General features: G+C 36.8%; 1 protein-coding gene across 2 annotated transcripts in view; it reads left to right on the forward strand.

Annotated features, from left to right (window-relative positions):
• The first annotated feature begins 2,460 nt into the window (after positions 1–2,460).
• The window catches only part of RIGI (RNA sensor RIG-I), a 53,133-nt gene continuing 40,159 nt past the window's right edge, over positions 2,461–15,434 (forward strand). The window contains exon 1 of one of the 2 annotated variants that reach the window (XM_081275734.1): positions 2,461–2,890. In XM_081275734.1, the coding sequence (XP_081131860.1) occupies positions 2,792–2,890 (99 nt within the window). In that variant the 5' untranslated portion in view covers positions 2,461–2,791. Of the gene's footprint in view, positions 2,891–3,287; positions 3,417–15,434 lie in introns of those variants that run through there. The other variant, XM_081275733.1, reaches the window with a different exon arrangement.

The following is a 15,434-nucleotide window of genomic DNA, read 5'->3' on the forward strand; positions in this document are numbered from 1 at the left end:
CTTTACTATGAGGTAGAAGAGACCTACATGTTATAAGATCATGAGAGCAAAATTGGTTACTTAATGCATGACCCACTTTCCCTGTTCAGGGAATCTAATGAAATATCACAATATTTACTAATAAAGGAGTCTGTGTGAGCAGCTAATAAAGAATCAATCTTAATCCTACAGACATTAATAAGAAAGTACACCTGTGGAATAGAAGGTGATACAGCATATACTCACTGTGGAATCTGACTGGACACCTTGACTATTAGGGTTCATTTTTATCCTGATAATTAATTGCCTTATTTATGTTTAGATTTTCTATAGCCTTAAAGGAAAAAAAAAGATTGTTGGTTTCAATCAACTGTTGTTTGAACTACCTTCAAATTCATACTCCAGATTTAGATATTCTGGGGTTAAATTTGGATTTCTGAATTATCACAGAGTGTGACTGCAGCAATAATGGTGTGCATATATCTCATTCGCGTGGGTATAATCTGCAACCATCATGAAACACCTGCCTTCTGCCATGAAGCGGTTAATTGAAGTAATTGAATCCCAGTGCGTTCGTTCCGACTGTCATAGGGTTCCAGATGGTGCATCTTCATGTATTAGCTCTTCCCTTTGGACTTTCTGATGTTTATTCTCACTTATGCAGAATTGCGAGCTGCTATGGTTTAATGATCTTCATCCACGAAAATTTAAAAAATGTAATTATCCCCTAATTTTAAATTACCTTTGAGATTTAAAAATATTTTAGATATAGAACCAAAAAACAAACAAACAAAAAACCCAAACCTAGTATTTTGGAGAACTGAAGCTGTTATATATATAGAAATATATGAACCTAGGCTATCAGAATTGTCTTTCCTCCATCTGTAAGTGCTTTTTGGCCTGGAACCTAGGTAGTACAGAATTTTAAATTGTACAAAAGTAAATTTCAAGTCCATTTGGTTATTTTGATGACAACCCTTTAAATATATTATATTGATTTTTACCTTTCTAGAGTCTCTTTATAAGGAAAATTGTGTAAGGAATTACTTGAAGTGGATTTTTAAAAATGGTATAAAACTTATTTTTTTAAGGGCAGGGGGAAATCACCCTCTTTTTTTTCTGACTTGAAATAATTGTTGTGTATATTGCACTTGATGGAAAAGTCATTAAATAGTATTTAATTGAAAGTATTAGAAAAGGGCTGGGGATGTGGCTCAAGTGGTAGCGCGCCCGTCTGGCATGCGCGCGGCCGGGGTTCGATCCTCAGCACCACATACAAACAAAGATGTTGTGTCCGCCGATAACTAAAAAATAAATATTAAAATTTTTTTAAAAAAATTAAAAATAAAACAGAAAGTATTAGAAAATTTCTTCAGGTATTGGCTTGAATTTTAGTGAAAAAAAATACACTTGGATATTAATCATTGCTCTAATTTTGGTATGTTGTGGTGAGCCAAAGAGGCAGGGTAGATTTGGTCATACATAATTTTGGAATGTCTCAGCCTTTTGCATTACCTCCAAGGTATAGGGAATCAGAATTTGTTGTTCATTGTATACTAAATATACTCATATTTAATGATTTCTCTTAGGACAGAAAAATGTGTATATATACATAATATATTGTCAGCTTTGTTTTATTCACAGATCTGAACAGAATTGACTCAATTCGTGCAAGTTATAAGTAATGAAAAATTCATAAGAATGTTTATTAGGTTCTGGGCAACATCATATTATACATTGTGTGCATGTGTATGTATACACATCTTTTTTAAAAAATTGGAAAGATGTACCCAAATGATTAAAACAGCAGGGTACAAAATGCTGTTCAAATTCAAAGGAAGTTGTTAACTCTGCCAAGTCTTAATTCTTCCAAATGATAGGAAGTTTGAGAGGAGCAGGACTTTACTAAGACTGAATACTTTAGGCTAAAGTACAAGCACTCCATCTAGATTTTGAGACACCTAATCATGGAAGATAGCCACTTTCTAAGTTGTAGTGAATGGCTTTCCATTGGAGAGGAATGAGCTCTCAGGCTTCCCCTAAGAGAATAGGAAATAAAAGTCAGAAAACCGAAATGGAAACTAGAATAGGAAATAAAAGAGTCAGAACTAGATCTACACACATGCAGTCAATTAAGTGTTCAACAGAACAAAGAAAAGTTGTCAACAAATGGTGCTGGTATATATATCAGAAGCATGGAAAGAGTGAACTTGGATCTCTATGTCACACTGCAACTAAATTAATTCAAGATAATCATAGACCTAAAAGTAAAAGATAAAAATATAAAGAGTCTAAAAGAAAAAAAACAAAATATCTTAATGACCTCTGGGCAGACATTATCTATTTATTTATTTTTGCAAAGATTTATTAAGGAGCAATTAAAGCTCACAAAAAGCAGCAGACAGAAGAAAATGCTGATAAATTAGATTTTGTCAATGTAAACTTTTGCTCTACAAAAGACAGCTTTAAGAAAATGAAATGGCAAGCCACAGACTGGGAGAAGATATTTCGAATACATTTTATTTGACAACTTTGTACCCAGAATAAGTAACTCCTGTCAGTCTATTGAAACACAACAACAACAACACTCTCCAAAACAAAGCAAAAGATAGGGACAGATGATTTACAAAGGAAATTACATGAAAGACCAATAAGCACAAGCAAATGTGTTCAGCATCCTTATAAGGAAAATCACAACTACATTAATAACCACAATAATAAATGATTTCACATGGACCAGTGAGGAAGTTAACAAAGAAACCAATGCGTGTACTGGACTTGTGTCTACTGCAGCTCTCTTGTGCGAGTGGTAATGCAACCTGATATGGTCACTTTGGTAAACAGGTGGCCATTTCCTAGGTTAAAACAATGCTGTTTACCAGGAGATCCCGCTGGGAGAAGAGGTAAAACCGTTACGTGTTTTCCAAGATCATCGTATTGCACACTTAAGTTGTGCACGTTTTACTGAAACTAAAACTGTTATCATTATAAAAGCGAAACCAAAAAATAAGATACATAAACATAAAAGCAACCCCCAGGGCTGCTCTTGGGGGCCTCTGGGTCCGCCGGTTCCCCCCGGGTCCGCAGAAAACGAAACAGAGCCGCGCGGAGCTGGGAAGGTCCCGCGCCTCCCCAGCCCCTGCGGCAGCCGCTAGTTTCGGTTTCCGTTTCCGTTTTCTCAATTGTAATTAAGTTCCCCCGCCGCTCCACCTCTCAGCTAGAATCCATTTCTGGGAAAATCCCTACCCTCCTGGAGGCGGCCTTCTCCCCTCCAGCTTTAAAAGGGAGCCGGCGCCCAGCCTGGCAGACCCTGCCCGGGAGCCGAGCCGGGATGACGACCGAGCAGCGACAGAATCTGCTCACCTTCCGAGACTATGTCAGGAAGATTCTGGATCCTACTCACATTCTCTGCTACATGGCCCCCTGGTTTAGGGAGGGTGAGTGGTCTCCAACGAACCCCCCTTGCCTTTTACCTGAAGTCCATAGGCTAACTTTCTTTCTTTCTAACTTTACATATTTTTTTTTTTCTAACTTTACATATGACAGCGGAGGGCCTTACAACTTTCCAGGAACAGTGGGTTAGTGGCCAATCCCCACAGCGTTTTATACTGGACTTCAGAGTCTGAAAAGCCACGGGAAGCCTAGCGCGGGCGGGGCGGGGGGGGACTTTGAGTTGCTGCGAGGTGGAATAACTTGTTGTGGGGTGTGTGTGCAAATCTATTTAGGTTCAAAGCTGGGGAAAGAAATGGTCGGTCTCATTTATTTCCGCTAATAATTTAGACCACTATGTGCCCGATGTTGTACTAGCATCAGAGACTGAGAAATAAGATCCAGGCTCCTCTTTAGTATATTTTATAACCTGAGATTTTGAGATAAGGGTGGCAGGAAGGACGAGGACAGATATACCCAAATGATTAAAACAGCAGGGTACAAAATGCTGTACAGGTTCAAAGGAAGTTGATAACTCTGCCAAGTCTTAATTCTTCCAAATGATAGGAAGCTTGAGAGGAGCAGGACTTTACCAAGACTGAATACTTTAGGCTAAAGTACAGGCGCTTCCATCTAGATTGTGAGATACCTGATCATGGAAGGTAGCCACTTTCTAAGTTGTAGTGAATGGCTTTCCATTGGAGATGAATGAGCTCAGGCTTCCCCTAAGAGGAGAAAGGGAGGTGGTGATTGGAAGGAGTCCAGATGAGAGGAGATCTGGCAGTTTCTTTTCAGTCTCCAAGCAACTCAATGTGAGGGAGTTTTTGAAATTGCATTAGAATAAGGCAGGTTATTCCAGCCCTTAATTGCTCTACAAAACCAAACCACAGTTGTAGAGAAAGAATTGAAGGAATACTACCAACAAAAGTGGACCTTCACTTACTGGTTGTGCCTAAAGAGAAATAATAAAATGGTATTCCAGTGACCAGAGTAGCTTGGGCCTTTGAAAAATATAAGTACAAGGAATACAACTCTTTTAGGAATGCTTGGATGGAACACTAACAAAGTGGTGTGAATCCTGTTCTTTTGTGTGCTCATGTATTGACTCAATGAATGCTGAATAAGTGAATTATGTCAGGTATTATGTTAGGGTTGGAAGTAATTTACTAAACACATTAATTAATAGGAAGCATCATATTGAGCAATCAATGGTGAGCATAGTAGAAATGGTCCCTGTCTTAACAAATTAGAATGTCTATGTGAAGGCAGATAACTAACTAAATATTAAAATAAAGCACAGTAAGTTCTTTGATGGAAAACCATAGGGTGCTGTGGCAGCACATAGCCAAGATGTATACCTTGTCTGGAGAAGACAGGCAAAACTTTCCAGGTATGTGCCATTTGAACTGAGGTCTAAATTGGAGTCAGGAGACCAGCAATTGCAGGTAGAGCTCATTATGTGCAAAGGTCCAAGGTGAAAGATAAACCAGTGTGTGCTAGGAATCCAGAAAATATTCCCGTGATTTAGGTTGTGGAGAAGGGAGATAGGGCTTGAGAGAATTGAGGCTTGAGAGGCAGGCTGAAGTGGGGAATGCCAACAGTCTTAATTGAATTTACGGTGTAGAAAGATAACTGGCTGTAGTCTGAGGAATGGATTGGAGAAGTAGGAGGAGGGCCAAGAGCAGATGCAGAGGTCCAAGACAAGGGAGTGGCAAACTGGAGGCAGACAGGCCAGATGAGAGAACAGAAATCTGAAAGAATGTGAGAAGTGGATAGATTGAAGAGACACTTGGAAAGGATAATCAATAGTACTCTTGTGGTGAATAGGTCAGGGCTACAGCAGGCTGGAGGACAGCTTCGGGTCTCTAGCTTAAACCTCTGAGTGAATGAATGGTGGTGTATGAGATAGGTAATTTTGGAGGAGGGACAGGTTTGCAGTAGAAGATGAAGGGTTCAGAGTTGGACATGCTGAAGTTGTGTGCTCTGGTTCATCCAAGAAGAGAGATTCATCAGATGGTGAACAGCATAGGTCTGCAGTTCAGGAAAAAAAAAAAAATCTAGGCTTGGGGAGTCATTTGTATAGAGATTTTACTGAAACAGTGAAGAGTAGGTGAAATTGCCTTTTGGATAGTGAGTGAAAAGAACCTGGGACAGAATCCTGAGAAAGCCCGTCCTTTATGAATAAACAAAGGAAGACAGAACTGGGAAAGAGCATCCACATATGTGGACATGGAGGTGTTATAGACTTGACCTTGTCTTTGACTTTGGCATTATAGCCATCTGTGGCCTCCCATGGCAATGGTTTCTGTGGAATGGTGATGGGTTGAAGGTGGACTAATTGTTAAGAATAGACTAAGGAGGGGCTGGGGCTGTAGCTCAGTAGCAGAGCGCTTGCCTGGTCTGGGTGAGGCACTGGATTCCATCCTTAGCACCAATAAAAATAAACAAAATAAAAGAATTCTCTTCATCCACAGCTACAAAAAAAAAAAAAAAAAGAAGAAGAAGAAGAAGACTAGAAATAAATAGCTAAGGGAAGAAATTAAATGTAGGCAGTACAACATGATTGTACTTAAAAATTACAATGGAGGCAGTGCTTTGTAGCATGTTCACACAGATCCAGACCCTACAATTTGTATACATTGTGATTCCAATAAAAAGAGAACAAAAAGGGTAAAAATAAATGGAAAAAATTGGAGGAATTTTTTTCTAAGAAAGAAGCAGTGTGTAGTAAATGAGTTTATTGAGGAGGAGTCAAGTCTCAATAAATAATGGTAGGATTTTTATAATTCTGAGACGAAGAAATAATATAAACATTTGGGAAGAATCCAGTAGGGTAACTTGGGTCTCTTACAAGGGAACCAGTTTAAGTTAGTCTCTTACTTCTCTATAACTCTCATGAAACTATACAATAAAACTGCAGAATTTTGAGAATAAAAGTCTCCCCAAATTTTGTATCCAGTCAGGTTTTTAGGTTGTGTATGCAAGAAAATCTTGTATATGTGGGATTTCATATACATTTCTTACGAAAATTACCCATTGCAAATGATTAAGAACTGAAAAAATTAGTAATAACTCAATAAAGGGAGATCTTAGAGTTCAAGAATTGGTGATGAATGATGAAGCCCAGCAGGTGGAGTTCATGTTGAATAACTGTAAATCTGACTACAAAAGTAAATGCAACATCAGAACATTTTTTTTTAAAACAAAAAGAAAAAAAATCTTTAAAATCAAGAAATTTGGGAATTATAAGACATTTTTGCTAAATCAGATTAAATGATCTATTTTAGAAAATGGATTTAATAGCTATATAATCAATTTCTTATCCTATAGAGACTCTCTCCCAATGCTTAAGGAACTTTGTCAAATTGAAAAGGATAATGATTTTTAAAATAATTATTTGGATTAAAATCTTTACCATTAGTAAGGAACTATGGAAAGTAATCAGAATGAAATTTCTTGCCTCTAAAGGAGAAGATTGAAAAGATACCATTGTACTCTTCTATGATTTTAAAAATGATGTCTGAAAGGGTAAAGAGAATGGTACATTAATTTAAACATGATTATATGTTTCATCCTAGAAAAGAAAAAAGGAAAAAAAAAGCATTTAGTAACTGAAGCTAACGAGGAAACAGTAAAGGGAAATATAAAACAAGGCAGCGACTGAAGACATCAGCCATGGCTATGTGATGGGGCAGATGTATCTATGAAATGGGTCTATGAGCAGAATTCAGGTCTTTGTTGTCTGCCAGAGACCCGGTTCCTAAAGTCAAGTATCATCAAAAATAAGATAAAGATACCTTAAATAGGGCAGGGGTTGTGGCTCAGTAGTTGCTCTCCTAACACGTGTGAGGCCCTGGGTTCGATCCTCAGCACCATATAAATAAATAAAATAAAGGTATTGTGTCCACTTACAACTAAAAAAATATTTTTAAAAAAGATACCTTAAATAAATGAAAACGAAAAGAAATCAGGAGATGCCGTTTTAATACTAAAAACCATCATCACACAGGCAGAAGGTACTAAAGGGAAAAAGGTTACCTAATTCACAGCAAAGATATGGCACATCTAAATCTTTGTGTACCAAAATAGAAGAAAAAAAATCTTTAAAGTCAAGAAATTGGGGAATTATAAGACATTTTTGCTAAATCAGATTAAATGATCTATTTTAGAAAATTGATTTAATAGCTATATAATCAATTTCATATCCTATAGAGACTATGTCTTACTCTCCCAATGCTTAAGGAACTTTGTCAAATTGATGCTACATTATAGATAAATCTTTAATAAATTCCCCAAAGCATAGCTTTATTAATTCTCTAATTTACAGACTTTGTGACTATAGGGAAATGTCTTAACTCCTCCTCTCTGACTCAATTTCTTCCTCTATCAGATAAGAACAGCAATCACATTCAGAGGTTTTTGAGAATTAAAGTACATGGCACTAAATAACTGTTAGGTATTATTCTATTTTCCAGAAATTTATTATGGAACTTTCAAAAAATTACCATATACATTTTCAAAATAACTTTTAACAAAAAGAAAATCAAGCCAGTAACAGCCACTTTCACAAGAATAGCAGACAGCCCATATAATACATATTTTTGAGCTATACCTAATCTTCTAGTTAGATTTATAGGTATTTCAAAACAATAACACAAATGAATTAATGAATTTGACTCAAGTAACTACAAAACGAGCATAAATAAATAAATAAAACAACTAAATAACCAGAAAACCTCAAAGAAAGCAGAAGAGACAAAATTTCCCCAAATTATTGAGACTAAGGAAGAGTTCATTCAGTGTCATTGCAACAGATGTTTAATGAACAGGAAATTTGTTTTTTAAAAAATACAGTGATCAAAGAAGATAACAAACAAAATCATTAAAAAATGTTTGGTCTGTTTTTGTTTCTGTTTTGCAAAGACTATGAAGATTGAGCAAATTCAGGGTTGTGGAGGGAGTTGAGCAATAGGTAACAACATTTAAAAAAATTTTTAAATTGCTTTTTGTAGTTGTTGATAGACCTTTTTATTTTATTTATTTATTTATATGTGATGCTGAGAATTGAACCCAGTACCTCACAAGTGCCAGATAAGTATGCTACCGCTGAGCCTCAGCCCTAGCCCCTAGGTAACAACATTGATAAGTATGTACTGTTCAACTGAAATTATACTTTTAGGAATTTATTCTAAGGAAAACTTTAAAGCAAGAAAAGTCAGATATCTGTACTAGATTTACCTATTACAAAGAATAGATTAAATAAGTGTTTTTATGTGATATAATACCATACAGCCACTAAAAATTGATGTAAATCCATATTTATTGATGGGAAATGACATCTATTACCTATTAATGAGTGAAGGAAAGTACGTTTATAGATGCCTATTTATTTTAAACTACGTATAATTTGTACATATAATTAGAAGAAGGTGTTTTCTGGAATATTACATGGGTTTGATTCTATGTGGTGTGATTTCAGTGGGTTTTTTTTTTTTTTACTTCTTCATGCTTTTCACAAAGTGCTTAAAATGTTTACATTGACACTGTGTTAAAAGACAGATAGCAATGTTCTCCCTCATTTGTGGAAACAAATAAGTCAGTCTTGTAGAAATATGGATGGAATAGTGGTCTCCATCCTCAATGTTACACAAAATTACATAGAAGAGGATGTGAGGGGAAAGGGGGTGGGAACAAGGGAGAGAATTGAACAACAGCAGATGAGGTAGAGAGGGATGATGGGTAGGGAGGGGAGGGGGGATAGTAGGGGATAGGAAAGGTAGCAGAATACAACAGTCACTAATATGCCATTATGTAAAAATGTGAGTGTGTAACCGATGTGATTCTGCAATTTGTATTTGGGGTAAAAATGGGAGTTCATAACCCAATTGAGTCAAATGTATGAAAGATGATATATCATGAGCTTTGTAATGTTTTGAATAACCAATAAAAAAATATAAAAAAAAAATAAAAAAAAGAATAGTGGTCTCCAGAGATGGGGAAGTGGGCGGACAGACAGAAATGAAGAGGGACTTCTAGGCCTGGGAAATGTACTGGGGCAGGGGGAGGAGTGAAGGGTGAAAGAATGATGGCTGAACATGATCAGTACATGACACATGCATGTATGGAGCTAGCACAGTGAATCCCATTTATCTGTACAATTCATATGGTAATAACTTGAAGTCCAATTTAGGAAATGTTAGTGTTGTTGGAGAGGAGGAATATCTTTGACAGATATTAAGGACATTTAGTGTAGGGGAAGTAAGTGATAGGCGTCATTAAACAAACACACAAAGAGGAATTGCTTCTGTTTCCAAGATTCTCCAGTTACCATGAGACTCCATTTTATCTGGAGAGTTTTGGCAGATAATGTGCACCTGCTAGACCCTAGCTTATTACACATATTTCTAAAAGAAATTCAGTTCATGGACTTTGCAACTCATAAAGTAGAAGGATACCCTCAGACCTTACTGTATAGGAATCTTCTTGTACATTTTATGAATCACTGCTTATCTGTCTAGATAGAGAAAGTGTTGATGAACTCAAAAGCATATTTGGTTGAAAATCAGTTTACAACAGGTAAATTTATTTTTCTGGTACTGAAGATGAAGCTTTTGCATAAAAATATTATTTTAATTAAACAGTGAATTGCAGCGTGTCATATAGTCTATAAGTCTAAAAAATAAAAGCAAAACAGTACCATCTGTCATGATACATCCAGGAAAATTGATTATTTTTGTATGTATATGAAATGGATATACATTTAGCTTTACCTTTATAAATGTTTATGATTAAACATTTAGTGTTTTAAAAAAAGAAAAAAAATGTTATTTGGAAAAAATACATGATATAAAAACTTATTTCTTATAGTTCCAAACTTAAAATAAATGAATTTAGCACAAAATGTGCCAAAGTAATATGAAGGAAACTAGTCTGAAGAGAGTAAGATTTGAGGGAGGCTCCAGTCAGAATGGCAACTATAAAGTATACAGATAATAACCAATGTTGGTGAGGATGTGAGGGAAAAGATACACTCATGCATTGTTGGTGGGACTGAAAATTAGTGCAAACAAGCTGGAAAGCAGTATGGAGATTCCTCAAAAAACTAGGGGTAGAACTACCATAAGATCCAGCTATCCTACTACTCAGTATTTATCCAAAAGGACTAAAATCACCATAGTACAGTGACACAGCTACATCAATGTTTATAGCAGCACAATTCACAGTAGCCAAACTAGGGAACCAACCTAGGTGCCCTTTGATGGGAAATGACATCTATTACCTATTAATGAGTGAAGGAAAGCATGTTTATAGATGCCTATTAGATGAATGGCTAAAGAAAATGTGGTACATATACACAATGGAGTATTACTCAGCCATAAAGAAGAATGAGATTATGGCATTTGTTGGTAAATGGATGGAGTTGGACACTATCATACTAAGTGAACTAAGCCAGACTCAGAAAGTCAAAGGTTGAATGTTTTCTCTGACATATGGAAGCTAGTCCAAAATAAAGGGAAGAAAGAGAGAGAGATAAAGGGGGGATTCCATAAAAATAGAAGAAAGATCAATGAACTAGATGAAGAGGATTGAGGGGGAGGGAGAAGGGACAGGATAAGGGAAGTACAGTGGAATGAATCTAGGGTAACTTTTCTAAGTACATATATGAATGTACCACAGTGAATCTCACCATCATGTATATCCAAAGCACTAAACAACAATGACAACAAAAAACTAAAATAGCAGTAAAGTACAGTAAGGGAACAGGAAGAGGGAGGAGGGGAGGGAAAGGGGAAGTACTGGTATGATTGAGAGCAAATTATATTTCATGCCTTTAAAGTTATGTCAGAATGAACCCCAGTGTTATGTATAACTAAATAAAACCCATAAAGGAGAAGGAGAAGGAGAGGAGAGAAGGAGAGAAGGAGAAGGAATATTTGCATGAGGGAGGGGCTGCCCATGCTTCCACGTGGGGTACTGCAGGTTTGTAAGCATGTTTGTTCTTCCTGTGCTAATGTATAGTTGTAAAGCAATAACATAAAAATATCCAAGGGTAAATTTAAAAGGCTAATTGAAAAATACCGTATTAATGCTCTTGAATAGGCATAATATTAATATTGTCAAAATGGCCATACTACCAAAAGCACTATGCAGATTCAATGTGATTCCAATTAAAATCCCAATGTCATTATAAAAATAGAAAAAGCAATCATGAAATTCATTTGGAAAAATAAGAGACCCAGAATAGCCAAAGCAATCCTTAGCAAGAAGAGTGAAGCAGGAAGCATCACAATACCAGACCTTAAACTATACTACACACAAAGCTATAGTAACAAAAATGACATGGTATTGGCACCAAAATAGACATGTAGGCCAATGGTACAGAATAGAAGACACAGGGACAAACCCACATAAATACAGTTGTCTCATACTAGACAAAGGTGCCAAAAACATAAAATTGGAGAAAAGATAGCCTCTTCAACAAATGTTGCTTGGACAAGTGGAAATCCATATGCAGTGAAATGAAAATAAACCCCTATCTCTCACCATGCATAAACTCGACTCAAAGTGGATCAAGGACCTAGGAATTAGACCAGAGACCCTGTACCTAATACAGGAGAAATTGGGCCCAATTTTTGTCACATTGGATTAGGCCCCAACTTCCTTAACAAGACTCTTAAAGTGCAAGAAATAAAATCAAGAATTAATAAATGGGATGGACTCAAACTAAAAAGCTTATTCTCAGCAAAAGAAACAATCAGTGAGGTAAAGAGAGAGCCTACATTTTGGGAGCAAATTTTTGCCACACACACGTCAGATAGAGCACTAATCTCCAGGATGTATAAGGAACCCAAAAATCTTTTTATTTTTTTTTAGAGTGAGAGAGGAGGGAGGGAGGGAGGGAGGGGAGAGAGAGAGAGAGAGAGAGAGAGAGAGAGAGAGAGAGAGAGAGAGAGAGAGAGAATTTTTTAATATTTATTTTTTAGTTCTCGGCGGACACAACATCTTTGTTGGTATGTGGTGCTGAGGATCGAACCCCGGCCGCGCGCATGCCAGACGGGCGCGCTACCACTTGAGCCACATCCCCAGCCCGGAACTCAAAAATCTTAACACGAAAAAAACAAACAACCCAATCAATAAATGGGCTAAGGAGCTGAACAGACACTTTTTAGAAGAAGATATACATCCAATCAACAAATATATGAAAAAATGTTCAACATCTCTAGTAATTAAAGAAATGCAAATCAAAACTACTCTAAGATTTCATTTCATGCCAGTCAGAATGGCAGTTATCAAGAATACAGACAACAATAAGTGTTAGTGAGGGTGTGGGGGAAAAGCCACACTGATACATTGCTGGTGGGACTGCAGATTGGTACAACCAATCTGTAAAGCAGTATGGAGATTCCTTAGAAAACTTGGAATGGAACCATCATTTGAGCCAGCTATCCCATTCCTCGGTCTATACCCAAAGGACTTAAAATCAGCATACTATAGTAATGCAGCCATATCAATGTTCATAGCAGCTCTGTTCATTGTGGAACCAACCTAGATGCTCTTCAGTAGATGAATGGATAAAGAAACTGGTATATATATACACAATGGAATATTACTCAGCATTAAAAGATAATAAAATTATGGCATTTGCAGAGAAATGGATGGAGTTGGAGAATATCATGCTAAGAGAAGGAAGCCAATCCCCAAACACCAAAGGCCGAATGTTCTCTCTGATAAGTGGATGCTGATCCTTAAGGGGGAGTGGGGAGGCATGGGAAAATGGAGCAACTTTGATTGGGCAATGAGAGGGAGGGTTGGGGAGGGTGCATGGGAGCAGGAAAGATTGTGGAATGAGATGGTCATCATTACCCTAGGTACATGTATGACTGCACAGATGGTGCAATGCTACATCGTGTACAACCATAGAAATGAAAAGTTGTGCTGCAATTGTGTACAATGAATCAAAATGCATTCTACTGTAATATATATACCTAATTAAAATAAATAAATTAATTAAAAAAGAAAAATACTATGTTAAATACTTTTTTAAAATTTTTGAATGGAAAAGGTATAGTAGAGGTCTTTCAATGCCCTCCCTACAAGCTAATGTAGTTAAAAAGTTGGTGTACTGGGCTACAAGTGTAGCTCAGTTATAGACTATGTGCCTCATGTTTATGAGGTCCTGGCTTAAAAAAAATTTGGTTATATCTTCTATATTCATGTCTCTGTGTTTTATTATGCACACATTTATCCATAAGTCTTTTGCTTTCCTCTCTTTTTCTACGTCCTATTTTATCATTAATATATTCTGTGCTGTATTCCCTCCCTATTCCCCTGCTCCTTTGAAGGCTTTAGATTCTGTTGGTGAACTTCAATTGTGAGAATTACATTCTGTTAGATATTGGGGCCAGCTAGCAGCAGGAACAGTCTTTAGCAAAGTACAAGTAAACAGTACAATTTACCTGGAAAAGCCTCTGCTGGGCCTGGGATAAATCTGGACCTCTGCTGATACCCAGTGTATCAGTAATGGCTGGTGGAGTGTCTGAGGGAAGACTGAGCAGCAGTGAGCAAGAAGCAGCAGTGAGCAAGAATCTCAGTGAGTAAGCACTGAGATTAAGAATAGGATGAACTGACTGGAAAGAAGGGTGGAGTTGTAGACCCAGGGAAGCTGGGATAAGTGATGAGATAGGTCACTATTTTTTTTTCTTTTACTGCAAAAACCAAACATTTAATTTAATTCAGAATAAGAGATAAGGAATAACTCCTCAATAAAATATATAAAATTGTACAATGTACCCTTTCAAAGGGATTAAAGTGTACTGGGGGAAGGGAGATGGGCACCAAGGTGAAACACCACCTGAATATCTATACCAGCTGTTTGACAACATCATTTTTAGCAAGTTAAAGGATGGCTTTACCCTCTGCCCCCAAAATGTTAAAAAGTGTGGAATAGGTACACACAATAGGTACACACACAGAGAAAGTATGATTTTTTTTTCCTTCCTGGTTCTACTAATTGTTCAAGAATATTTCACATCTAGGTAAGGTATTTGTTTTTTTTTTTTAAGCAGAAAATTACTACACTTTCGTACCCCCCCCCCAAAAAAACATCTTTGCACTGTGTGAGTTGATGTACCTAGTATTTCATAGTAATCATCAATGCCTTCTGTACTCTTTAATTTTTTGCTCTCTGATGACCCGAAATGGAGTACAGCACTGAGAGAAGTTAGGAAGTATTTATTTCTGTTTTCTACCTTGCCCTGGGGTGGTCTCAGGATTACTCTCACCACCTTTTTTTCAAGCTTATGAAAAATAAATGATAAAGCCAACAATATGGAGAAGGAGGAAAATAGAGTCAAATATGGTAGCATCTCACAAGCTTTTTCTTATGCATATAAAATGCAAATGTGTTATAATACCTCATTTATTTGCCAGAAGCTTTCCATTATCTACTTCCTGTATGCATCCTAATTCTAGTATTTGATTTCCATAAGCAGAAGTCAACTCAGCCTATCAAGACCACCAAATTCGCACCAATTTGCAAATAACCTGTCTCCCGCTTTAAGAAAACACAACAAATGGATTTACACTCTCTTTAAGGTGATATATGTTTATAAATTTTGCCTTTCAAAATAATTTGAATTTTTACATTTACTGTATAAAGATCTTATATTTATCATATATATGTATATATATATTTATTTATTTATACATTAAAACTGCCAGAGCCAATTTTCGTGAAAGGAGAAGGGGACATTTAGGATATGACGCCGAGTAAACAGGACGTGGTGCCTCCCATCTAAAGAAGAAATTTGAACTAGGACTTGGGGCCCTTGGGCCTAGACACTTTGGACGGTGCCAGAAATTTCGTTGTAGGACGACTGGGTTGGTCGCCTTCTTTGAGAGAGAGGTGAATCCTTTTAAACGAATATCCATCCTGGATTCTACGCGGTATCCCACTGGCGCGGCATAGAGTCGGATGGGCAGGAGGGGAAGAGAAGGTCTTTGGAAAAGGTAGGAGGCTCCGGATA

This window comes from Spermophilus citellus (genome assembly GCF_964194105.1).
Source record: "Spermophilus citellus genome assembly, chromosome: 2".
Classification (NCBI taxonomy): domain Eukaryota; kingdom Metazoa; phylum Chordata; class Mammalia; order Rodentia; family Sciuridae; genus Spermophilus; species Spermophilus citellus.